Source organism: Prionailurus viverrinus, chromosome B1 (genome assembly GCF_022837055.1).
Source record: "Prionailurus viverrinus isolate Anna chromosome B1, UM_Priviv_1.0, whole genome shotgun sequence".
Taxonomy (NCBI): domain Eukaryota; kingdom Metazoa; phylum Chordata; class Mammalia; order Carnivora; family Felidae; genus Prionailurus; species Prionailurus viverrinus.
In genome coordinates, this window is record NC_062564.1 from 115783149 (window position 1) to 115809990 (window position 26842).

At 40.6% G+C, this 26842-nt stretch overlaps 1 protein-coding gene across 1 annotated transcript in view; it reads left to right on the forward strand.

Annotated features, from left to right (window-relative positions):
• The window catches only part of PAPSS1 (3'-phosphoadenosine 5'-phosphosulfate synthase 1), a 105379-nt gene that overhangs the window by 64317 nt on the left and 14220 nt on the right, over positions 1–26842 (forward strand). Inside the window, exons 10-11 of the mRNA XM_047856517.1 lie at positions 7459–7727; positions 25757–25986. Coding sequence (XP_047712473.1) covers positions 7459–7727; positions 25757–25986 — 499 coding nt within the window. The remainder of the gene's footprint in view (positions 1–7458; positions 7728–25756; positions 25987–26842) is intronic.

Genomic DNA, 26842 nt, shown 5'->3' on the forward strand with positions numbered 1-26842 from the left:
ATCATGTCCTTTTGGAGTTGAAGGACCTGTATTCCTTTTATCATACACTTCTCCTCTGATTAGTGAATGTTTGCTTCTCCTCCTCTGACTAGATTGTAAGCTCCTGGGGGTAGGACCAGTTTCACCATTGTTACCTCAGGAAGGCATATCTAAAACAGAATTTCTGTCCTGTCCCCAAACTGGTTTCTTCCCTGCCTCTCGCTGCCCTGGCAGGTGCACGGAGTCTGGATGGGGGAGGGGGACCAGTTCGTAGGCGCGTCTGGTGAAGGGGCAGTGAAGGCTGATGTGTGCAGCTGTAATGGAGCAAGTGGAGGTGAGATCTGGGGACAGCGTGATTCACTGGTTGGCTGCACGTGGTGTAGGAGGGCGGGAACAGAGCCTGCAGGGAGGTCGGTAGGAGTGGAGACTCCGGTGCCTGTGGAGTGCTAGGAGGCAGCCGGGGAGACCGTCTGGAGCTCAGGGGAGAGTTGTAGTCAGAGAATGCAGATTCAGGAGCCACCGACATGGAGCGCTCGGTGACCTCAGGCATGGGGGGCGCGGGATGGGGAGAGGTCTGAGGGAAGGGGTTCACCTGCCTTCACTGTTGCCACAGTGTGACTCCATTCCCCAGCACGTAGGTTGTGTCTGTCAGACGAGCCTGTCAGAATCCTGGGGGAGGAGTAAATGAAGCATGAGGAAGAGTTGGTGGAAGTTTTATTTTACATGGAAGTGTGGGAACATGCTCCTCAGCAGCAGTCTTCTAATTTTGTGGTCTCTCTTCTTGCTGTACCTTCTCCGACGTCAATCCCGCACAGTCCTGTGGAGACCCATTTTCTATAAAACATGACTGATTGAGTCACAGCCCCTGTTGAGTACACTGCATCCTTCCTAACCTGGCATTCGAAATTCTACGTAATAATCTTGTGCCAGGTTTTATATCCACCTTTGGCAAAGTGAATGATTCTCTGTTCCCCAGACACATCTCTGCTTTCCTGTCTTAACACTTTGGCTCACACCAGTCAGCTTGGTTGTGGTGCTCTGTAGACTTCTCAGCCACGTTGCATTTGTCTGTTGGAGGTCAGTCAACAACAGTCTGTGGGCCAAATCTGGCCTGCTGCCAGTTTTTGTAAATAAAGTTTTATTGGAAAACAGCCATACTCACTGGTTATCCATTGTCTGTGGCTGTTTTTGCACCACTTTGGCAGGGTTGGCATAGTTACAGCAGAATCCCCCATGGCCTGTGAAGCCTAAACGATTCACTCTGGCTTTTTACAGAAAAAGTTTGCTTTCATGCGTGGTGTCAGCAGCTTCACAGTGTACTTTCTAGAAGTCAAGATTATAGAATTCCTGGTCTTTTTCCAGGAACATGGAGACAGAGGTCTAGAAAGAGATGGAAATCAGAAGTATAAATATTAAATTTTAGTCATCTGGTAGATCATCTCCCATTTTCAAACACGGTTAAAACAGTCTTAAACTAAGCCATAAAGAATTACAAGTAGAAAGGCAAATATTTGACACTCATTGTGTGTGACAGTTAGGAAAATCATTGTCCTTTAGAAAATGAGGATGAGGATGTGAGGCAATAATGACAGTTGCTATAAGTATTAGTGGCCCCAGGTCCATAGTGGCTCATAATTTTTTTTTCCATCCTTGATGGAAAATTGATGGAGGAAAATTTAATAGTGATGCATTGGGGTTGTGTTAGTTGGGACAGTATCCTGGGGTGTCAGCTTCCAATGGATCAGGTATTCCTATTGTTCATCCAGGTAAGTTCTCTAGTGGACAAACCAGATGGTAGGGATGAAAATACAGCCTGCGACTAACAGCTAAAGCCATTTGTGTAATTCATTGATAAATAGTTAGAAGAGATTGACTAGAAGTTTAGGAAAGACCTGGTAATATTGGCAAGAAAAAATGGGCAGATAGATTTCTGAGGAGTGGATAGTAAGGAAATAATTCTACCTGGAAGAAATGTTGGCAGTAAAGTCCTTCATATGCTGCTAACGCATTTTTACTGAGTCATCTGTCTTAACTTTATCTGTTAAATGTTCAGTGTGGAGCTAGATTAATTCTTTTTGGAAAGAAAGCCTGCATAGATAATAAATTACAAGGATCTGTGAAATATGTGTCTTTGAGACCGTTTATTCTATATGTTTCCTTTTGCACATCCTGTCGTATAAATAATCCTGCCAAATGGTGATTTTACAAAATCAGATTTGATCTGATTGAAGTCTAGGCATGTAGTGGTCGTACCTGAGATACATCACCCAGGGGCCCTATTCAAAGATAGATGCCTGTTCCTGATTAAGGAGGACAGAAGCTAATGAGCACAGTGCTAACGCACCCTCATCTTGCAAACACCATCTGACAGTGTGAGTTTATGTTGGTGTGGACCCCTGAGCCACCAGTAGAACAGTGGGTTTAGTTTCTTGCCAGGAATATTTATTTATTTATTTATTTAAATTTTAATTAAAAGGTTTTTTTTTTAATTAAAAAAATTTTTTTAACGTTTATTCATTTTTTGAGAGACAGAGACAGTGAACGGGGGAGGGGCAGAGACACAGGGAGACACAGAATCCGAAGCAGGCTCCAGGCTCTGAACTGACAGCACAAAGTCTGATGCACGACTCGAACTCACAAACCATGAGATCATGACCTGAGCTGAAGTCAGACACTTAACCGATTGAGCCACCCAGGTGCCCCCAAAGGTTTTTTTTTTTAAATGTTTATTTATATTAGAGCAAGCGCAAGTGGGGGAGGGGCAAAGAGAGACGGAGACAGAATCTGAAGCAGGCTTCAGGCTCTGAGCTGTCAGCACAGAGCCTGACTTGGGACTAGAACTCATGCTGTGAGGTCATGACCTGAGCTGAAGTTGGACGCTCAACCGACTGAGCCACTCAGGCACCCCAAATTTGAAATTTTTTTTAAAGTTCATTTATTTTGGGAGACAAAGAGTGTGTGTGTGTGCAGGTGGGGGAGGGGCAGAGAGAATCCCAAGCAGGCTCTGGGGCTATGCACTGCGCCCAGCATGGGGCTTGACCTCACAACTGTGAGATCATGACCTGAGCCGAAATCCAGAGTCAGATGTTTAGGGCGCCTGGGTGGCTTAGTCAGTTAAGCGTCTTACTCTTGGTTTTCGCTCAGGTCATGGTCTCACAGTTTTGTGAGTATGAGCCCCAGGTCAGGACCTGCTTGGGATTCGCTCTTTCTGCCTCTCTCTGCTCCTCTCCTACTTGCGTTGTATCTGTCTCTCTCAAAATAAATAAAATCCCCCCGCAAAAGAGTCTAGTGTTTAACTGATGGAGCCACCCAGTGCCCCTCCTTGTAGTCACTTTTTTAAATAGTTTGTTTGAATTGGAATGTAAATAAGGTCCACACATTGTATTTGCTTCATATGTCTCTTGTCATAATTTTTAACGTTTTTTAACTTTTTGTTTTGAAATAATTTTAGATGTATAGAAAAATTACAAAAATAGTATCAGAAATTCCTGTACATTCAGCCAGAATCCGCAGCTACTAACATTATACTTTATTTGCTTTGTTCTCACTCTGTCTGAAAGTTGTAGACATGAGGGGATGCCCCATTATCCCTTAGTATGTCTACATGCCTTTCCTAAAAATTCCAATCTCCTGCCTAACCATAGCATGCTTGTCAAACTCTGGCAAAGAATATTGATGTAACACTGTCAAACCCATATACTCTGTTCAAATGCTGCCATTGTCTTAAGAAGGTCCTTTAGAGCAAAACCAACAACAGCAATCATGTTTTTTCTTTGCCACCTTTCCTTTCTGGTTCAGGACTCAGTCATGTCTCTTTAGTCTACTTCAGTCTGGAATTGTGTCTGTTATGACCTTGACATTTTTTAAGAGTACCTATCATTTATTTTGTGGAATGTCTGTCGTTTGGATTTATCTGCTGTTTCCTCACAATTAGATTCAGGTTATACAATTTTGTCAGAGATCCTACTGGAAGCATTTGTGAGTTCTCAGTGCATCATATTTGGTGGCTGACAATTTTGATTTGTCCTAAACTTTTTTTTTAAGATTAACTTTTTAAAAAAATTTACATTTCTCTCTTGTTTAAGATTGTGTTTGCCATGTTTTCCTGATGTAAAGTTAACAAATTTTGTACTTACTAAGAAGTATTTTTGGAGAGAGATTTTGAAACTATAAATATCCTATTATCAAACTTTTACCCACTAGTTTTAAGGGAAGCAAAAATAATATAAAAGCATGGAGGGGCATAAAACATTAAGAGACTCTTAAATACAGAGAATAAACAGAGGGTTGCTGGAGGGGTTGTGGGGGGGGAGGAGGATGGGCTAAATGGGTAAGGGGCTTAAGGAATCTACTCCTGAAATCATTGTTGCACCATGTGCTAACTAATTTGGATGTAAATTATAAAAAATAAATAAATTATAGAAAGTAACAAAACAAACAAACAAAAACCAGATACTGCCAAGTGGTGAGTTTTCTAATTGTCATTCTTCCTACATTTGTTTGTTGACCTTCTGCCATAAGGTAGAGTATTCCATTCTCTCCCATTGGTTTATTCATTTATTTTAGTCTTAAATTTTTTTTAATGTTTGTTTATTTTTGAGAGAGGGAGGATGAGCGGGGGAGCAGTAGAGAGAGAGGGAGACACAGAATCTGAAGCAGGCTCCAGGCTCTAAGTTGTCAGCACAGAGCCTGATTCAGGGCTCGAACTCACAGACTGCGAGATCATGACCTGAGCCGAAGTCAGATGCTTAACTGACTGAGCCACCCGGTGCCCCTTGTTTATTTTATTTTTTATGGACTCACATATTCCTGTTTTACTCAGTAGGTTACAATTCATTACCATCATTAGCATTATTATTTACGTTGGTGTTTAACTTGTCCTGGGTTGGCCATTGGGGTTAGTCATTGGGTCATACTGGTTGACCCACTCATTTTCTGAGCACTTCCTTTCTTTATGACACACACAAGATGTTCCAGCTCATGTTGTACTTGCCTTGCCCTAGCCCTAGAATCAGCCATTTTGCCAGTGGTATTTAGAATAGAAAATTTGTGCTTTTGTTTTGCTCATTGTCCTTGGGTAGTGGTTGCTTGCAGGACCTTTCAGTGGACAGAACTAAGAGGTGTGTATATGTATATGCACACACACACACAAATAACCCCACACATTTATAGGTGAAGACCATGAGCTCATGCCGATACTTTCAGTCCTAATTCAGTACCACATAGTCTATTCTAGCCTTTCTCCTTTCCGTATTTATGCCTTCCATCTCCGACAGTTTTTTGTTTTAATGTTTTTAATTTAATACTCGGGGAGGGGCAGAGAGAGGGAGGGAGACAGAGGTTCCGAAGCAGGCTCTGGGCTGACAAGCCATCAGGCAGCGAGCCTGATGCAGGCTTAAACCCACAAACTGTGAGATCATGATCTGAGCCAAAGTCAGACTCTCAACCAACTGAGCCACCCAGGCGCCACCATCTCCTACAGTTGAGAATCCTGGCTCCCATTATCCTTACTATATTTACGTATTTGCCCTCCCTTGCTGTATATAAGCAGTCTCCCAAACAGGTGGTCTCCTGGGCCATGGTCCTGCAGGCTTGTGCTGGCCCAGAGTCCTCCCCACTCCCTGAGGTGTGAGTCTGGAGTCTCCCCCCGCTCCCTATCAGTGCAGTGACTCCCATTGGCCCAGGAGGAGGATTCACTGATGCTTACTAAGTGTGTTTGTTGAGATCAGGCTGTTTATAAAGAATGGGCAGCATAAAGTGAAGGGAAGAGAGGTGAGTGACCAGACTTAGGCCGGAATCAGAGTGGGTAAGGTCAGGCAGTAATCTCCTAAGTGGGGAAATATATACATTCTTCATTTGTCCTTTTATGAAGGACTAGAGTATATGCAATAGAGTCAGGAGGTAAAATTGCTTCTTGCTCCCAGAGTAGGAGGAATTCTGGAGTTTTACTTAATGGTCAAAGGGATGTTTGGGGATCTTTTTATATCCATATATAAAACAAAATTTGAAGTGAATTCAGGATAGAAAAACTTTCAGGTGTGTACCCTCTTCCCATCTCCTTAAGGCAGAATAGTTTGAAATGCTCATATATTTGTATCAAGACTTTCTTATTCTTGGGTGAAAGTCTATTTCATGGGTGAAAACCAACCTTGTTCATGTATAAAAGGTAACCTAACAACTTCAAAGCATAACAGTAATGCTGTAAATCTTGGAATATCGCAGGATGTGTGCCCCCCCCCCCCCCCCCCCCCCCCGCGCTCAAAAAAACCCAAACTGCTGGTCAAATAAGGTGCCACAAATTTCCTCCTGTGGCCTTTTGTCATCATGATAGAAGAAAGAATTCAGAACAGATTGGGGAAGACATTGTATGATTTGGCTTACAGTTGTTAGAAGAGGGGAAGATATTCTTCTGAGTCAGGCTTCGACCCACATGGCTTGATGCTCTACCACATGTTGTGAGGGCAGTAAAACACACAGCTCTTCTAACTGGGTTCACCACTCTGTTCTGTGAAATTTCTCTATGACTCCAAAGAACCATGCTTTCTAAGAACATAGCCTGTTAGCAAGCTCCATGTGGGAGTAAAGCCAGGGTTGTAAGCAGAATTAGTCTAGGAGTTTTCATTGCTTGGGTAATAGCAATGGCTCTTGTGAGGGATAGTGTTGTTGATAAAAACTATAATACAAAATCTAGACCTGGCATCACAAAACAACATAGGGTTCTAGTCAAGCAAAGTTAAAATCAGTGTATATGAGCACATTTGGATAGTAAGTAACTTTTTTAAACTATAAATTTTTCTACCTTCCTGTCTCCTTTTAATAATGCAGTGTCTTAGGTACTATGGAGGGATTGACCTGGTGGGTAATTAAGGCAAAGGCCAAGAAATTATATCCATTGTGAGCAGCTGAACCAGGATGTTGGGACCAGAAAGTCTGGTGATTATTCTCGTTTCCCATGAATGCAGAAAGCAATTGTTGTAAATCCATGACCATTCTATTACACATCCTCAGACATGTAAAATTTGTAAAGTAAAAACATAGCAGAAGTAGAGGTCAAGTTGCCTTGGAGTAAAAGGTCAAAGCAGTATATGTTTTTCACCAGTCTCTGATTGTGGGCATGTATGTTTGTTTAATCCTAAGCGTCAAGCTTTAGGAAGAATTGCTTATCCTTTGGAAGGTAATCTGTTAGAAAAGTACTATTCTCGGGGCGCCTGGGTGGCGCAGTCGGTTAAGCGTCCGACTTCAGCCAGGTCACGATCTCGCGGTCCGTGAGTTCGAGCCCCGCGTCAGGCTCTGGGCTGATGGCTCGGAGCCTGGAGCCTGTTTCCAATTCTGTGTCTCCCTCTCTCTCTGTCCCTCCCCCGTTCATGCTCTGTCTCTCTCTGTCCCAAAAATAAATAAACGTTAAAAAAAAAAAAAAAAATTTAAAAAAAAAAAAAAAAAGAAAAGTACTATTCTTGACTCTGGAAATTCTCTTTTCAGATGCTGTCTTTGCATTTCAATTACGCAACCCAGTGCACAATGGACATGCTCTGTTAATGCAGGATACCCATAAACAACTTCTAGAGAGGGGCTATCGGCGCCCTGTCCTTCTCCTTCACCCTCTTGGGGGTTGGACCAAGGATGATGATGTCCCTTTGATGTGGCGTATGAAACAGCATGCTGCAGTACTGGAAGAAGGAGTCCTGAATCCAGAAACAACAGTGGTGGCCATCTTCCCATCTCCCATGATGTATGCTGGGCCAACTGAGGTAGACTGCTTTTAAGATTTGAACTGCAGCAAGTTGAAATCACATTTACTAATACAGCTAGAGTGGATATTTCTTTGATCTGTTGGTCTGCTCCAGTCATTGCCTGGAGTACTCTTATGCTCTGTTGGGAATGTTCTTTAGAGGTGGCCCCAGAAAAGCAGCCTTTTTGTGAACAAGAAGACAGAGACTTGGCTTTTGGTCCCAGTTTTGTGAAGGAGGGAACATTCCCTGCAGACAGATGGCTCAGTGAGCTTGGGAAGGTGTGACAGAGGTACCCCTTAAAACTGTTGGCTAGCTCTGATAATACCCATCTTAGTCCTTTAACAAAGTACTGTCATTCTTCCCTGGAAACAGATTTGGTCTGATTTTTGTAGCTTCTAAATTTTGGAAGGGCCACAGGTATTTTAGTGGGAAGGTAAGCATGGTACCTTTTAAAAAATTCTCAGAAAACATTCTTCATCTGTTTATAAAAGACTGGAACAGAATAGAGTCAGGAAGTAAATTACTTTAAAAAAAAAAAAACTATTTTAAGTTTATTTATTTATTTTGAGAGAGAGTGAGAGAATGAGCCAGGGAGGGGCAGAGAGAGAGGGAGAGACAGAATCCAAACCAGGCTCTGCACTGACAGCACAGAGCCTGATGCAGGGCTTGAACTCCTAAACTGTGAGATCCTGACCTGAGCCAAAGCAAGTGTCAGACACTTAACTGACTGAGCTATCCAGGCGCCCCAAAATTACTTCTTGATATTTGGTGGGAGGAGGGTTCTGGAGTTCTCTTTAGTGGGCAAAAAGAATGTTTTGAGATCTTTTTATGAGCATACATATAGAAGAGCACTTAATCAGGTTTTTGCTTCAAGGCAGAATAGGCATTCAAAAAAAATTTTGTTGAATGGATGAAAAAATCAATGAATGACCTAAGAAACAGTATGTGGCAAATTCCTAGCTAGCTTCTTGTTGAATTTTCAAGATGAAGTGCACATTATTGTTGCACTGTTTTTCAGCCCTTGAAAGGAGATCAATTTATTTATATTTACTTGGGAGGCAAACCCTTTTAAAAAAGATCTAAATAATTTGTGTATATTCTGTGATGTCTTCCTCCAAAAACGTTTGGGAAATCCAAGCGTGTTTGGCTGTTTAGGCTCAAGCCTAAAAATTTTCATTGGAACTTAGTTGTGGGATTGTACACTCTTACTCTTTATCCAAGAAAAACCGACAAAGATAAAACAATCGTAACAAAAAAGCTGAAAGATTAAAATGTATTTGATTCTCTTTTTAGATCCAATGTAAATAATGCATTGGAACTTCAGTAGATAAAACTCCTCATATTCTTCTCTCTTTGTTGGTATCAAACGTTCATGAAAATGGGGCAGTGATCACCCTTTAAGTTTCCTAGAGACCACTGCGACCTTTAGTTCTTATATCTCAAAGAGTGATTAAATTGTTTTTGAGAAAAAGTAACGAATTTTGTTCCAGTAGTTCCACACCCTTTCCTTTGGTGCTGTCTTCATCATCATTTTAAAGGAGTCATTTGGTCTGAAATTCTGCGGAGTTTGGATGAGTGGTTTTGAACATGGGAGTGACCCAAGCGACCAGCGTCAGGAATAGGCTACCTAGGAAACGGAAGGGCTTTACCATCCCAATTCAGGATATATTTTGTCCTCTTTGTGTTTCGTTTCTTTGTCCTTATGTAAAAGGGGAAGAGAGATGACATTTTAAATAAACCAAAAATTGCTTTTAAAAAGGGGAGGCTGAGAGGATAAGTAGTAAAAACAGCCAGCTATGGTAAAAACAGATTATGCTTTCTTGAGAGAACACAACAGAGGATGGAAGCATGCTGTTTTGTCTACATCGGAAAGGTTTTTACATCTTCTGATTTCAGAACCTGGGCTGTTTCTTATGGAAGATTCAAAGGTGAAGAAGGTATGTAAAGGTACATTTGGGGTGCAAGCTAGCATTTTGGCTTATCTAAGGGTTGAGTTTTTGGCAAGCATAGCTGACTTGTTGGTGAGCTGGCTGCAGCAGGCCCTTCCTTGGCCTCAGATTTGACTCCTGTGGCTACCCGTCGGGGCATTGTCTGGTGAAGACACTACAAGCCTGCTGCCGGGGGGTCCAGGCATGGTTGTGGTTTGCCACCGGTTGGTTTGTAATCTCAGGTTAGGCTTCTTTGGACTTCTCTGGGTTACATTTAAATGCACAATAAATGATTATTTAACTGGTACACAGGGAGGTCGGACTAAATGTTCTTTAAAGGGTCTGTTCCAGGTCGTTTTCTAGTTTGTCTTATTTTATTTGAACCTCATGTTTAAGTGTAGCATACGTAGGAAGCAGCGCACGTTTTACAGATGTATGGTTCAATGAATTTCTCCCATTTGAACAGTTATACGGCCAGCATCCAGACTTTAAAAAACAAAGACTATTAATCTGCACCCTAGATGCTGTCCTTCCTGTCCTTCTGTTCCCTCCCTGTTTTCCCCCAGGTGGTCATTGCTATCCTCACTTCTTACATCGTGGGTCCAATTTGCTTGTGCCAAAGTGTGGATACCCTGGGAAGCAGACTCTGAGAGCAAGGTTAGAGTTCAGGAAATTTATTAGGGAGAGCCCTTGGGATCAATGCTCATGGAAGAGGAGAGAGAGGAAGGGAGTGGGGTTGGGTAGAGGGAAAAGTTGAGCTGTGATTCAGTCTTAGCGGAAGCCTGATTTGACCCTATGGAGTCATGGAAAGGCCCTCAGAGATGTTCCATGTTGCAGAAGAAATAGTCACTGACGCCCCTGTGTTGACCAGTGATTGGCTCCCCAGGGAAGGGGCATGCCCTTGGCCACTGTTGCTCTTTTCTGCAGAGGCAGTTTCTGAAGAAGGCTGACCGCTGCTGGGTGTGTGTTGGCCCCTCTCCGAGAAGCTAGGAAAGAGTCCTCTTTTCCTGGGGGGACCCAAGTGTTGCATCACAACATCCAGTCCAGCCTTTTTATAACTGAAATCGTGCAGTATATACTTTTTTTGTGTCTGGTTTCTTTCACTTTACATTGTGTTTCTGAAACTCACATCGTGTGTGGTTATTCTTAGTACAGTCACTAAGTACTACTGTACTTGTGTGTGACTGCACCCAATTCTGTTGGTGAGCATTTGAGCAGTCGCCAGTGCTTTGCTATTAAGAATAATGCTGGAAAAACAATTGGGTGTTGTATGGAAACCAATTTGACAATACATTTCATAAAAAAAAAAAAAAGAATAATCCTGGAGGTGGCTCAGTTGATTAAGCATCCAACTCTTGATTTTGGCTCAGGTCATGATCTCACAGATTGTGAGTTCGAGCCCTGATGGTGTGGAGCCTGCTTGAGATTCTCTGTCCTCCTCTCTTTCTGCCCCTTCCCCTGGCTCTCTCTCAAAAATAACCAAACATAAAAAAAAAAAAAAATAGTGCCAGTATGAGGATTTTAAGTGCATGTCTTTTCATGGACATTTGTGTTGGTATATTCCTAGGGCTAGCATTGGTGGGTCATAGGGTATGCATTTGTTGAGCTTTAGCACATGCTGTCCATCAGTTTTCCCTTGTGGTTGTACCATTCTACTCTCCCAAGTGAGAAAATAAGTTATGTCCTCACTATACATGATTATCTCTTCTCTTCCATTTTAGCCAGTTTGTTCCTTTAGCCTATTTAGCCTCACATTTTGTAATACTTTACTACTTCTTAGCCAACCTCAAAAATGTTTTCATTGAGCCAGTTTTACTGGAGAGGAAATGGAGAAGTGGGAAATGAGTTGTATTTATATACAATGATTGAGAAATGGAATATAATAATAGCTCATTTTCATTGAGTTTTTACTGTATTTGCCTGGCAACATTCAGGGATTTTATGTGTAGTAGCTAACTTATTCTTTTTTTTTTTTTTCTTTAAACTTTTTTTTCAACGTTTATTTATTTTTGGGACAGAGAGAGACAGAGCATGAACGGGGGAGGGGCAGAGAGAGAGGGAGACACAGAATCGGAAACAGGCTCCAGGCTCTGAGCCATCAGCCCAGAGCCTGACGCGGGGCTCGAACTCACAGACCGCGAGATCGTGACCTGGCTGAAGTCGGATGCTTAACCGACTGCACCACCCAGGCGCCCCATCTTATTCTTTCTAGTAACACTAAGAGGGTAGGTATGATTATTCTAAGTTTACAGATGAGGAAACTGAGGTAGAGCTGTTAATAAACTTTTCTAGATCACAGAGTAGTCTATAGATAGTCTGGGTCCAGGGCCATGTGCTATAACTTCCACAACATTTTTTTTTTTTTTTTTTAGTTTTGTGGTATATTGTTAAAATATATATTTTTAAATATTTACTTGGAGAAAGAAAGAGAGGAAATCCCAAGCAGGCTCCGTGGAGGGCTCGAGCTCATGAACCATGAGATTATGACTTGAGCTGAAACCAAGAATCGGATGCTTAACTGACTGAGCCACCTAGGCACCCCAAAATGTGTTTTGAAATAAGTGGCCACATATGTTTTGAAAAAGAGTTTGGAAATAAATTCTTAAATCATCCTATAAGAGTCCCAAAACAGTGAGGTCAGATGGCCCTGTCTGGTGTTCATTGGAAGAGGAACTTGTACACAGTGGCTTTCAAACTTATTTTTTGTTCATCACAGCCTAGAATTGTGGGTTGTGAGATATTTTTGTCCATCTGTATTCTTGCTCTTTGTATTCTTATGATACCTGCCTCATGGTATTAGTAATATCTGCCTATCTTTTTGTTGTTGTTTTTGTTAGGAGTGGATAGGATGATGTAAATCATTTAATACATTGCCTGGTTGGTGACAGCACATGATAATAATATCAACCGTCTTTACTAAAAACAATAACAAACTGCTTTGCTGCAAGTTCTCAACACCCCTAGGATTCTGTCCCCACATCATGGGAGCTGCCTATACCTCAGGGCACTTGTCAATCTGTGTGAAGTCCTAGAATTTCAGCTTCGGAGGGGTGACCTCCTCTGGAACAGACTTCATGTCCTTTGGTTTGGAATGTCCTTTGGTGTTTGAGATAATATATAAAGAACATGAAAGTAAATAATAAAAAGACAATGAAAATAACCACTTTTTGAGTGCCTGGGTGTGTGTCTGTCACACTGAATAGATTCTTTGCCTACATTGTATAACCTCATCCCCACAACAACTCAATGAGACAGCTTTGTTCTCATTTTACAGATGAGGTTACTGAAGCTCAGAGAGGCCAAGTAGCAATGGTGGTCCATCAGAGAACATCAAGAGTGGGACAGTAAAGTGGTAAAAGCAGATTTTATTCAGGAACTATTGCGATAGGGAAAAGAGTCCCGTATAAAACTGTGCTCACTTCTGAATACTGCTAAAGTGGGGATTGACAGCCAAAGGGCAGAGTGGGTGGTAGTGGGGAAAGGGTGGGGAGGTGGTTGGGAGGGGGCTGGTCAGTGGATAGACAATTACCAAGAGGAAACATCAGAAGTTATGAGCAAGGGATGATTCCAGTTAAGCAGACGTCGCAGGATTCTTGCTGAAAGTAGGCCACCTGATCCAGTATCACTTGGTTGGGGGGTGCAGGTGAGGAAGAAGAATTTGATCACATGTCGAGGATGGAGAGTTTTGGCTAACCTGACTTGGCAAGAATTTTGCTAAAGCTGGGTCACACGAGCTGTACATGGAAGGACACTGAGGGCTTAGAGGAGCCTCTTTAAAGTTAGGTCAAAAAGCGAGTCAGATCTTTCACCAGCATGACTGCAGAGTGGTGCTGAAACTGTGGCCTGATTCCATGGCCTGCTGTTCTCTTCTCCAGAGCTCCTTGCTGCCCGGAAGTCCCTAAGGGGCCTGTGCTTTGCCAGTGGGTGGGAGGGCAAAGAAGTCAGGTGCCTGCACAGAGGTCTCACGTTTTCTAGAAGAGTATAAAAGCACCTTAAAGTTGTGTCTGCCTTGTAGATCTCTATCTGGAGTATTAGTTATAAGCTAAGGGGTGTGGCTCTTGTCAGGAAGCACTGATCTGGTACCTGAGCAAGGGGCAGTTTTTAACTTCTGAACTTTTAAAGAACAAATTAGAAGTTCTAGTAAACACCTTTGTATTTTAAACCCCTTAAATGTTTTACTGTTTATGACCTGGCAGGGTGTAAACTGTTAGATTGGGTGACTTAAGAAAACTATTTCTTTATCTCAAGTGCCCCCCCCCCCTCCCCCGCCCTTGAGTGTTTGACTTATTTGGCTTATTCACAGCCTTAAGTGAAAAATTTTTCTGTAATTAAAAAAACACTCATTTTTTTGTAGCTTTTCCAGTGACATCAGGAAAAAGTCTGCCAGTAATGCTTATTTGCCAACTAATAATAATAAAAAAATAAAAACAATGACTCTTCCTTTAATCATTTTCTGTAGGTCATTTAGAAGGCATTGGTACCAGATTTGTTTCCCTAGCACAAATGCTTTTTAGAGCAATGAGCAGCTGTTAAGCCTGTTTGGTTATCAACAGGATGTCCCTGATTTTCCAGTCTGTAAAGATTTAATGGCTTGATTCCTAAATTCCATTTTAGGAATTGGGTGGGTGGGGGAGGCATGTGGAGCGAGAGTTACTTTTCTAATGCTGCAAAGGTGTTATGTGCCTGCATTTTCATTTTTGTGAGGTATCCATTGACTGTAGGAAATTGTGGTTGTCCTATCTCACAAAATACTAAATCCATTTTTGTGAAGGATAAATAAATGCATGAGAGTGCTGAAAGTCCCATGTATTATGGAATGTGAATGTGTGCAGCTAATAGCTACATCCTTGGTTTAAGACATTTGGATGAGGTTAACCAGTTGAATTTCGGAGGAAACATACAGTTGGAGGTAGCGATTTCTCTTTGCTGTGGAAGTTATCCATGCATGAGTAAATGACTCCTTAATAGAAACTGTTTCTGTGTAAATGAGCAGATGCCCTACGTGGGGGACAGTAGGAGCATATTGCCACCTGGATGCCAGTGTGTTTATTTAATTAGTCGGTGCTTCGCACCAGGATCTGCAGTATAAGTAGGATGTCTGTTAGGATATACATCTGTTCTCCCTGTAAGCACTTCTAAGAGTTCCAACAACCTAAAGGGACATTACTTCTTGAGATCTGAGCCTAATTATAGGAGCCATAGACTACCAAATTTTAATTATAAACTTTGATCCTCTCTGGGGTCTTTGATAATTTTGTCTTCTCATTTATATTATTCATGTTTTTAGAGTAGTGCAACACAGGCTTACAGTCTCTTATCCAGAATCTTTGGGGTCATGTATTACCTAATTCCCCTGGGATATAAAGCACATTAATATTTCTGTAGTGAATGACTCTTCACACCGAGTGGGATCAGTAGAGCCCGTAACTAATTTCATGTCAGTTTTGATCGGGTTTTATGACTAAATTAGTTTTAAAAGCTCAGCGTTTGGGGTTTTTGATTTTTCACAGGGATGTGTTACCTAATTGTAATTTCACAAAATGTACATATATCCTGTTGTATGCCTTAAACTCACACAGTGTCATATGTCAATTATATCTTAATAAAGCTGGGAAAAATTGGATTTCAGGTTTTTGGATAAGCAGATGTGGGGTCTGTTGCACAAAAACATTTAGAATCTGTTGGTGTATTTTTATTTTGAAAGTAATTTTGAGGGGCATGTGGGTGGTTCAGTTGGTTGGGCATGTGCTTTTGGCTCAGGTCATGATCTCGTGGTTCATGAGTTCAAGTCCCACATTCAGTTTGCTGTTGTCACCGCAGAGCCTGCTTTGGATCTTCTGTCCCCCACTCCCCACCCTCTGCTCCTTCCCCGCTTGTGTGTGCTCTCTGTCCCTCAAAAGTAAATAAACCTAAAAAAATAATAATAATTTTGAGGATCTGTATAGTCTGATATTTTATATATTTTTAGCTTATATATAGTTTCTTGATAACTGAAGTTACTAATTTAATTCAGAGACATTAAATTTTATAAGTGTTTTAGGATGCTTTTCATGGTGGAAAATAATCCCTTTTTTCTCCTGATTTTTCTATAGATTCTCTGCTCAGCATCTGTTCTGGTTTCTTACTAAAGCAGCATCATGTTCTAATATTGTCTGTTAGTCTGGTCTTCCGAGGTTTCCTGCAATTATGTAATCTACACTGTTTCTTTCCTAAATACAGTGCTAACCAGAATTTTTTTCTGCTGGCGTTCCATCTTACTGTAGGGCCTGACACGGTATAAGGGCTCAGTAAGAATAGGTATGCATGGATTTGGGGGCTGGAGATGCCCAGGAATAATACTTGATCTCTGAGTTGTTCATTTTGCAGCCTTGGACATGTTACTAAAACTCTCTAAGTTACCAGTGTACTTATTTATAAAACAGGAATAGTAACTGATCAATGTGCTGTATATATAAAATGGGATAATATTTATAAAACACTTTGTGCAGTGACTAGCATATTAGGAAGAGCTCAGTAATTGGTACCTGTTTTGATCTTCTCTGACCCTGGTAAAGGACTTCATGAAATGTTTTCCAGTGCCTTACCACCTTTGGTTCCTTAAAATAATACTTGCTGAGAGAGTGAAGAGGCAGAAGCAAATCAAGCTCTTTGGTCTCTTTTTAAAAGCAAATTTTAAGACCCTGGGCTTGACAGGCAGGAGCAAGAGGGGCAATCTGGGCCACGGTGGATTTACTCCCACCCACCATGGGAGAGTTTCCCCTCCCCAATCCTCCCACTCGGCAAGGCTGGGCTCAACCAGGACAGCATTATTTATAAATAAAATTAGTTTGGTTGCTTATGTTTCTGAACAAATACATCTCTTACATTTGAGTTGTATTAGTTCGAAGACTCAGCTGAGATTCCTTGTGAAAAAGGGGACCTTTGGAAAAACTTGTAATTTGAATGTCAGATCTCAGTTTCTTGATTTGCAGAAGGAGGGATTTGGATTCCACAGTCAAAACTCCCTTTCAACTCTGAGGATTGTGTGAGAGTAATTCTAAGTTGTGTATAAGTACAAGTTGGAGAATGAAACATCTAAGTAGAATTTGTAATTTTTGCATTGTACATCAGAAATGTGACTCTTGTCAGGACTGAATACCATACAGAGTAATAGATATTGGTAGAAGCATTTAGAGTACTAGTTGCACCATTGAGATAGAAAGCCATTAGAACCAGAATCTAATGATGGGAAGGATGAACCTCCTTTTTCATTTGTCTCTCTAGATTTTCCAGTCACTTGAAGAGTTTAAAATGATGCCTACTGCTGAGAAATCAGGAGGCAAGCCACTATGATTTGGGAATTTCAAGAAAATAGATTAATATTTGAGTGATTAACGTACAAAGAAGAGAGGGGTATTTTAACATGCAATTCATGAGATGAATGAAGGTAGTCTTTTTACCCAACAAAAGTAGATCATGGATTTGACTTTCTAAAGAATTTTTGTGTACTATTAAAATAAGTACATTTTTGATAGTCTGGAAAAGAAAATTTGCACATTTATGTAAGAAAATCATTTCTGTGCCTAATGTTCTTTTATAAACCAGTTGAGTATTTGAGTTTTGCTATATGGAATGTTGACTTTGATAAAATTTATTACACTTCTCTAAAAGCAAATGTCGGTATAAATATATAAAGAAATAGGTCACTTAAGTTGGCCATATATTGTTCTACTTATTCTCAATATTCTTAATAAGAAAAGTTGAACATATATACTTAATCTGCTAGGCTTCTGGCATAGTGGGATTTCTCAACTGGGGCAGGAGAGGATGGTGTAGGTAGGAGTTGTGGTATTATAAGAGGTGATATTTCTAGTTATATATTTTTATAATGTAATTTTATTTTTTTATTATTTTTTAAATGTTTATTTTTGAGAGAGAGCAAGAGCGAGCGAGCAGGGGAGGGACAGAGAGAGAGAGAGGGAGACTCAGAATCCAAAGCAGAGCTGTCAGCTCCGAGCCCGATGTGGGGCTCAAACCCACGAGCCATGAGATCATGATCTGAGCTGAAGCTGGATGCTCAACCGACAGAGCCATTCAGGCACCCCGATAATATAATTTTAAATTTGGAAAGTTTGTTCATTTTTTGTTTCAGAAACTCCTGAAAATAAAATTTACCAAAATCTTTGCCAGGTTTGAGAGTAGGGGGATAGGTGATGGCTGCTATTTTTCTAATGGAGTCAGGGAACAAATGGACTTTATGTTTGTCAAAAGGGATGCCAATTAAAAATAGGTAAGAGAAAAATAAATGGATATGTGACACTTTTCTGAGTAAGATGGACATATTGGGATGAGCAGTATGGGACAAGAGCAATTCTAAGATATTTACATTATAAATATTGTGTATGGGAGAGAGAGAAGATGGCGGAGTATGAGGACGCTGGGCTCACCGCGTCCTGCTGATCACTTAGATTCCACCCGCATCTGCCTAAATAGAAATAGTGTGTATGGAGATATATAATGTGGTTTGTGTCCATCAATAATCTTTTGGTTCATTAGTCACACGATATCTTAATAAATCTATGAGGGTGGCAAGGAGCAGGCATTATAGGATTAATATTTGCATAGATAAATGTAATTTGAGTCAATTATAATTTGAATTATGAACTACTTCCCTATTCACACTATTGAACAGCAAAACTTAATTAATTCTGACTTGGATTACAATATAGAAATTAAAGATTTGAATAAACCTTAGCCCCCACAATGTACTTTGGGAGGAAATTCTAAGCAAATATCTATTTTACCTACAGTTATTGATTCTAACTAGTCCATAGTCTGTGTAAAATTTTGATAAGACACTTCTCAAACCTTATTTGAAAGTGAAGTGAGATAATTGTTGGACCTCAATATTAGGTGGAATTTGAACAGGGGAAGTTTAAAGAATTATTAGACTTCAATAGAAGAGTAATTATAAAAATGTAAAGTGAACTCTGAAGGGTACCCTAGGGTTGAGGGAGATTACAAAAGTAGAGATAAACTTAGAAAAGAAATCCCCCTCCCTAAAGCTGGGCTTCAGACCTCATTGAAAAAGGCATGGTTTAGGGGTGCCTGGGTGGCTCAGTTGGTTGAGTGTCCAACTTGTGGTTTTGGCACAGGTCATGATCTCCCGGTTCGTGGGATTGAGCCCCGCGTTGGGATCCACGCTGACAGCACAGAGCCTGCTTGGGATTCTCTATCCCTCTCTCTCTGCCCCCCAGCCCCCATAAATAAGTAAAGAGAAAGCATGGTTTCATCCCACCACATGGTGGAGAAATTCAGTGGACTGTCTGGACCATAACTGGTTCACAGAAACCAGAAAGCAGGAAACAACCCTCTGATGAACAGGCTAGCTGAGGCTGACAGACCAGTGCTGAGTGGGTCAGGACTTTGGGAGGGGGCCCTCTTGCTGCCAGAGCAGTGCACAGAGTGTGATAGCTGTGTTGAGGTGGATGCAGGAAATAACTTTCTGGGGCATGGGTGAGCACAGGCTGGTGGGTGGGTGAATGGCAGGACTCAGAAAGCTACTGCTGCTGAGAGGCTTGGAATGCACCAGTGTCTGCACTAGGAGGGCAGCAGTGAGGTGTTCATTGGGCTCAGGCTAGGGCTTGAGGTCGTTGAAGGCTTGTGTACTTTGGGCTTGCCCATGGGCCCGAGTGCCACCCATATCCTCCATACACAGGCCGCTTGGACAACCCCTTCCTACTACAATGTCTCTGATACCCTCTACTGATAAAACTAAGCATTTCTTCTTTACAGTGAGCATAGTGTTAAAAGAGTTCAATCTGTTGTCTCAGAACAAGGACTGAAGGGTGAATTTGGAGTTGAGAGACAACTGATTGATAATTGGCACAAAAACCTAGAGTGACATGCCCAAAAACATTAAAAACAAACTTCAGAAGGGGCTCCTGGGTGGCTCAGTTGGTTAAGCATCCGACTCTTAATTTCAGCTCCAGTCATGATCTCACAATTCATGGGATCCAAGTCCTGCATTGGGCTCTGCGCTGACAGTGAGACCCTGCTGAGGATTCTCTCTCTCCCTCTCTGTCTGTCCCTCCCCAGCTTGTGCACTCTCTTTCACTCTCTCAAAATAAATGAACGTTAAAAAAAAGCCTCAAAAAAATGAGAAGTGCCAGTAAATTACCTGTGGGCTAGAATGAAGCTATTGACACTTTAAAGGAAAACCACACAATTCAGACTCCTTAGAAGAAATCATGTGCTAGTCCAGCTTGCAGTAACAAATTGTTTAAAATATGAAGAAGCAGAAAGGGGCGATCTATAATTCAGAATAAAACTGTCACTAGAAACATACCTTGAGATGATGCTGATGTAAGAATTAGCAGTTAAGAGCATTAAAACTTCTTAAAGCAAATATGGTCTAACGGATAAGAAATCTCGAAAAAAAAAAGGAAACTATAAAAAAAAAGGATCAAATGGAAATTCAAAGACTGAAGTAGATATGAAATGAAAACATTTGTTGTATGGAGTTAAATGCAGACTAGAGGTGGCAGAATAAAAGGTCAATGAGCTGGAAGTCACTCAAAGTTACCTGAGAAAAGAAAAAGGGAATTAGATGGGGAAAAAAATGAGCAGAGCCTCTGTGACTTGTGGGCAGTATCCAGCCATCTTACAAATGTGTAATTGGAGTTCTGAAAAGAGGAGAGAGAGAAAAAAATGTGGCAGAAAAGGTGTGAGGTTTTTTTGTGTTGTTGTTGTTGTTGTTGTTGTTGTTGTTTAAAGTAGGCTTCATGCCCACTGCTGGGCTGGACCTCACTCTGAGTTCAAGACCTAGCCGAGATCAAGAGTCCAGATGCTTAACCGACTGAGCCACCTGGGTGCCTGTGGCAGAAAAGGTTTTTGAAAAAATGGTTAAAAGTTTTCCAAAATTGATGGAAAACATCAGCCTACGAATTCAAGAAGACTAATAAATCTTAGGATACATCCAAAGAAAACCACACTTAGGTACAGGCAGTCAACCTGCTGAAAATTAGTGATATAAAGAGGAGCCTTAAAAGCAAAGTGATGGGGGCAAGGAGGTCTGACTTCTCAGGAGCGATACGAAGTAGAAACAATGCAGTGACGTCTTTAAGAGAAACACAGAAAGCCTGTTTATCTATAGGATTCTGTATTCAAACAAAAATAAAGATGAAGTAAAGATGTTTTCAGGTAAGAGTTGAGGATTTTATTTGGAAAAAGTTTTTCAGAAGTCTTCCAGCGGACTTCCCCAGAGGTTGCATTATATGCCCAGATGCCCACGCTGTATGGCAAGGAAGGGCCTGGCGTTTTCATCTTCTAGAGTGAGGTTTTTGTCATCAAGAAATAGATGAAGAGAAATCAGTTATTGTATAGGCAGTCATCAAGAAATAGATGTCATCAAGAAATAGATGAAGAGAAATCAGTTATTGTATAGGCAACCAGCACTATTTGCCACATAGGTGTTAAATTACTTTTGTAATCAAGAAAAAAGCCAATCTGTGTTTGGCACACGGATGCAAGTAAAGCAGAAAATAAGTCATTTGCTGTTAGGTTGGCCATTTATGGATCCTTAGAAGGCTCCGTAGGAAACCTGTAGACCTCATCTTATATTCCTTCCTCGGTATGCATTCAGTATTCCAAACATGCTTGCCACTGGGCATAAGAACACAATAATACACTTTGACCTCGGTGTGCTGGAGAGAGACCCAGGCAGCTCTCACTGGGTTTTAGTGACTACCTTCTAGGCAGCATGTCCTCTTTGTCAGAGAGCAAATGAATTTTCTTTAGAAACTGGTTAGGAAGCAATTAAATGCAACTGGGATTGTCATGGACTATTTCACAGAGTAATAGTTAGCAGCAGCTGTGTTTGCAATTGTCCTCTGTTGAGGGTCAGGTGCTATCTTGAGTGCTTTCAAATCTCCCATCAATTTATGTGTTAAACATTATCTTTCCCATTTTTATACTTTTTTTTTTTTTTTTTTTTTTTTTTTGAGATAGCGTGAATGGGGAAGGGTCAGAGAGAGTGAGGGAGACACAGAATCTGAAGCAGGCTCCAGGCTCTGAGCTGTCAGCACAGGGGCCAGCGCGGGGCTTTCACTCATGAGTGAGATCGTGACCTGAGCCCAAGTCAGATGCCTAACTAACTGAGTCCCCCAGAGACCGTCTCATTTTTATAAATGGAAATTGAGGCTTCTATTAGGAAATCAACTAAGGACATTGCATCGTTAAGAGGCAAAACTATGGTTTAAATCTAGGACAGCCTGATTCTAAAGCCTGTGTTCCTAAACCGGATATAGGATGGCTGTGGGCGGACTTGGATTCTCTTGACTGAAAAATATTGTACCTTTTCAGTGGGTTGTAAATTGATTCACACCAGTCATTCTTGGAAGTGTTACATGTGATTTGCTCATTCCTGGTTGTTATAATGCTAAAAGTATTCTCATAGGGAAACCATTCACTAGAATATAAATTGAAATCATTCAAGTTATTTGCAGGATAGTGTTGACTCTGTCCATGCTTGTTGTATTTACATTTAATTTACTCATTTAATCTCTAGAAGAACTCGAAGAGGCAATTCAATTTTCTGGTTATTTTATAAGACAAAATTAGAACTGGCCACTGCCACCAATATGCTTTGTGATTCAGTAAGGTACTGATTTTTCTGGGTTTGGTTTCCTCTCCTTTTAAAGGGGCAGAGGGAGTTGGATTAAATGATCTGAGCTTCCTTACATATTAAAATTAAGCTATACATTCCTTGTTCATAAACCATTTGGTACCTGAATGATTCAGGTATCTAGACATAAACATTTAATGAGCAAAGTAAGTTCACCTAAATTCAGAGAATGTAGATTGGTCTTTTAATTTAACTCTGTAAGCAGTAGCTAATTTGCATGAGGCTGAAATGATTTTCCATTTAACTGAAGTTGCAAAATGGTTCATTGATGATTTGATTCTGACTGACCCTTTGATAAAAATTCTGAGTCTGAACTAGTCGCATCTACAGTGAAGGGGCAGAGAGGAGTGAGCAGTATTTTCATGAAGGACTGAATCAGGGTGGTTGGAGGAGGAGGTGGTGTCTATGAGGAACACAAGTATTCTATCGTTGTGTTTTGTCATCTTGTTCGTACAGAACTATTACAGCTTGTTGCAAACTGTAGTAATGCTGAATAGTAGAAGAGATATAGGACCTTGGGGTCCTCTTTATTTAGCTAGCATATGGGGAAAGAGAACTAGAATAGTGCACAGGCAGCTTTTGAATGGTCCTTGTTTGGAAGTGGTACACATCACTCTGGGTCTCTTGGTTGTTTTGTTTTTTTTTTTTTTTTTAAAGTTTATATCTTTTGAGAGAGAGAGAGAGAGAGGGAGAGAGAATCCCAAGTAAGCTCTGTATTCTCAGCGCAGAGCCCGATGTAGGTCTTGAACTCATGAACTGTGAGATCATGACCTGAGCTGAAATCAAGAGCCAGACGCTTAACCGACTGAGCCACCCAGGTACCCTGGCTCTTATTTTTTGGACCAAATCTCTGCCACATGGCCACACTGCAAGATATACTGAGGGTTATATTAAACTATGTGCTCAGGAAGGATAGTATAAGGTACATAGAAATACAGGTAGTTGGGAAAATAAGTGAGTGAAAAAAAATCAAGACAGTTTTTACTATAGGAAAAACAAACAGTTGTACAAGGAGGGGGATGAAATAAAGATGATAATGGGTGACATTTACTGTGTACTTTATACCAGGTACTATTCTAAGTTTTTACATTTCCCCATATTACTTTTCTTAGAAACTCTGAGATAAATACAGTTGTAATTACCATTTTACAAATGAATTTCACCAACAGTGATGATATCACCATATTTATTGGATAAGTGGGGTAGGGAATAAGGACAATGGAGTGAGTCAAGCATCATCACAGTAGGAAATAGAAATAACATAGAAGTAATATAATATCTAAAATTAAATAGATCAGCAGTATACACATGCCATTTAGAAACACAGAGGTAGGGGCTCCTGGCTGGCTTGGAGCATGCAACTCTTGATCTCGGGGTTAGGAGTTTGAGCCCAGTGTTGGGTGTAGAGATTACTTAAAAATGAAACCTTAGAAACACAGAGGTAAATATCAGTAAGCTTAAAAAGCTGGAACTCCTCAGGGTGATCATTTCAGGTACGGGGTCTGGGATTGTCCTTGTGCTATTGCACTTTCTAAACTGTTTCAATAAAAGTATGTCTTGGTATCAAAGTATTGAGAGATCAAAGGACAATGATGTGTGGGTGGTCATCATTTTTATCTTATTTTCAGATACAGCAGAAATGGTTTTGTAAATCATTAAGTAGTGGAGCCTAACACTGAAAGGGAGCCAAGGCCAGATTTCTTTTTTCTTTTCCTTTTTCTTTTTCTTATTTGTTTGTTTGTTTGTTTGTTTATGAGAGAGAGTGTGCATGTGTGTGTGCGTGTGCACGTGGGAGACAGGCAGAGGGAGGGGGCAGAAAGAATCCCAAGCAGCCTCCACGCCCAGCATGGAGCCCGATGCAGGTCTTGATCAATCCACAACTGTGAGATCGTGACCTGAGCCAAAATCAGGAGTCAGACACTCAACCAGCTGAGCCACTCAAGTGCCCAGGAGCTGAGAACAGATTTCTAGACTGGGTTTCCTCTGCACTTTCTTGATAAGTCACTTAACCTTTGGGCACTCATTTCTTCAAATGTTAGTGAGAATGATGATCTCTTACATGGCTAAAATGGTTTTTAAAATTACTTTAGCTTCTAAAGTTCCATGTTTCTGGGTGTTAAACTAATTTTGTTTTTAAACAAGCACTACTGTGAATGCATCAGAGCTTCAGAGCTGGTTTTGGATGCAGCATGGCTGTGTGGTCACAACTAGCCCTTGCTATTATTCTTACCTAGCATCTTCAGTAGTAGTCACTTGGCTGTAGGGTTTCTCAGTACCAGTTTATGTAAGTATTCATATAATTGAAATCCAGTAGCTTTTTAAAAACCTATTCAAGTGTAACAAAGAAGAGTGTGTACCTTACAAGCTCTGAATTTGGAATATACAGCTCAGTGACTATAGTTGATAATACTGTACTGTATATGTGAAATTTGATGAGAGTATATCTTAGTTGTTTTCATCACACACACACTCCGAGGTGATAGATGTGTCCATTAACTTGGTTGTGGTCAGTATTTGGCAGTATATATGTATATCAAATCATGTTGAATGCTTTAAATATATACCATTTTATTTGTCAATTATACTCAGTAAAACTGGGAAAAAAAATTGTCATTATCCCAGAAGCCCCTTCCAGTTTCTTCCCTCGAAGGGTCAACCGCTACCCTGACTTGCAATAGATTAGGTTTTAAACTATATATAAATGGCAGGTAGTGGTTTTTAAAATCATACATATATATGCATATACATTTACTTGTTTCTTAAGTCAAAAATATTTATAAATACATGTACATAAACGTCTGTACACATTCATACTTTTAGATTTTGCGGGGAGGGCTTGCCAATTTTGTTTCTGGCTTCCCAAGAGGACAATATTTAAATTTGTTGAGATTTCCTGCTGATATTGATTGTATAAGTAGTCCGAGTCCTCCCCAACTTATGATGGTGTTATGTCCTGATAAACCCATAAGTTGAAAATACCATTAAGTCAAAAATGCAATTAATACACCTAACCTACTGAACATCCTAGGTTAGCCCAGCCTACTTTAAATGTGCTCAGAACACATGAGCACAGTTGGGCAAAATCATCTAACACAGAGCCTATTTTATAATGAAGTGTTGACTCTCTCATATAATTTATTGAATGCTGTACTGAAAGTGAAAAACAGAATGGTTCTATGGGTACAGGTAAGTGTGTGGGTTGATTGCATGGCCTACTGGTGGCTGGTGAGCCCAGCATCCTGAGAGAGGATCCTACTGCCTATCGCCAGCCTGGGGAAAGATCAGAATTCAAAGTTAAAGGTGTGGTTTCTACTGCATGCATATTACTTTTGAACCATCATAAAGTCAGGGACTGTAAGTTTGAGACCATCTGTATGCACACATTTATTACCCATTTACTACTTCTAAGTATGGGCATAAAAGCATAGTTTCAAGTATGAAAACTTTTATTCTAGGTCCAGTGGCATTGCAGAGCACGGATGGTTGCAGGAGCCAATTTTTACATTGTCGGACGAGACCCCGCTGGCATGCCTCATCCCGAAACAGGGAAGGATCTTTATGAGCCAACTCATGGTGCCAAAGTGCTGACAATGGCCCCTGGGCTCATCACCTTGGAAATAGTTCCCTTTCGAGTTGCAGCCTACAACAAGAAAAAGAAGCGTATGGACTACTATGACTCTGAACAGTAAGTTTTATTGTCACAAATCTATGAAACGCCTTGTGCTCTAAGCTGCTCCCAGGGCTTTAAAGTATTGTCTCAGTTTTATAATAACTTCACTTTGTTGTACAAACTTTGTTGTACACATTTCAGAGAAAGGCCAAACCAAGGAAACTAATTTCTCAGTATTCCAGCAGTTAGAAGTAAAAATTGAATCTGGTTTCATGCTTCAGGTTCATATATAAATGGCATGTAGTGGTTCAGTTTTTTTGTTGTAGAGTGCATAAGGGCAGTATTGACATGACTATTTCTGCCATATCTACTGTATGTTATGGAGCATGTAGTAGAGATGATTACTCTGGTAAGCCCCAGAAATCTTAGTATTGAGAGAATTTAATAACTGTGCAATCACTTATGTGATAGACACTGTCCTAATTGCTTTATAGGCATTAAATTAATCCCTACAACAATCCCATGGTGCTGTTATCCTGATTTTATAAATTAGTAGTAAGCTGAGGCATACAAAGTTCGAATAACTTTTATAAGGCCCAGAGCAGTAAGTGGCAGCCCAGCAGTTGAATCCAAGCAGTGTGACTCCAGAGCCTTTGCTCTTGACCACGAAGAGTGTAACTTCTTTCTTCAAAGATCTTAGGAGGAGCAAAACACTAACAAGCTTTTAGTACAAATTATTGGTAGTGTTGAACATGTATCTGTGTCCCTTTAATGAAAAATTGTATTAATTTTTATTTATATATAACAATTGTTAGTACATTCTAAATTTATTTTTAAACATTTATTTATTTTTGAGAGACAGAGAGCACAAGTGAGGGAGGGACAGAGAGAGAGGGAGACACAGAATTCGAAGCAGGCTGCAGGCTCTGAA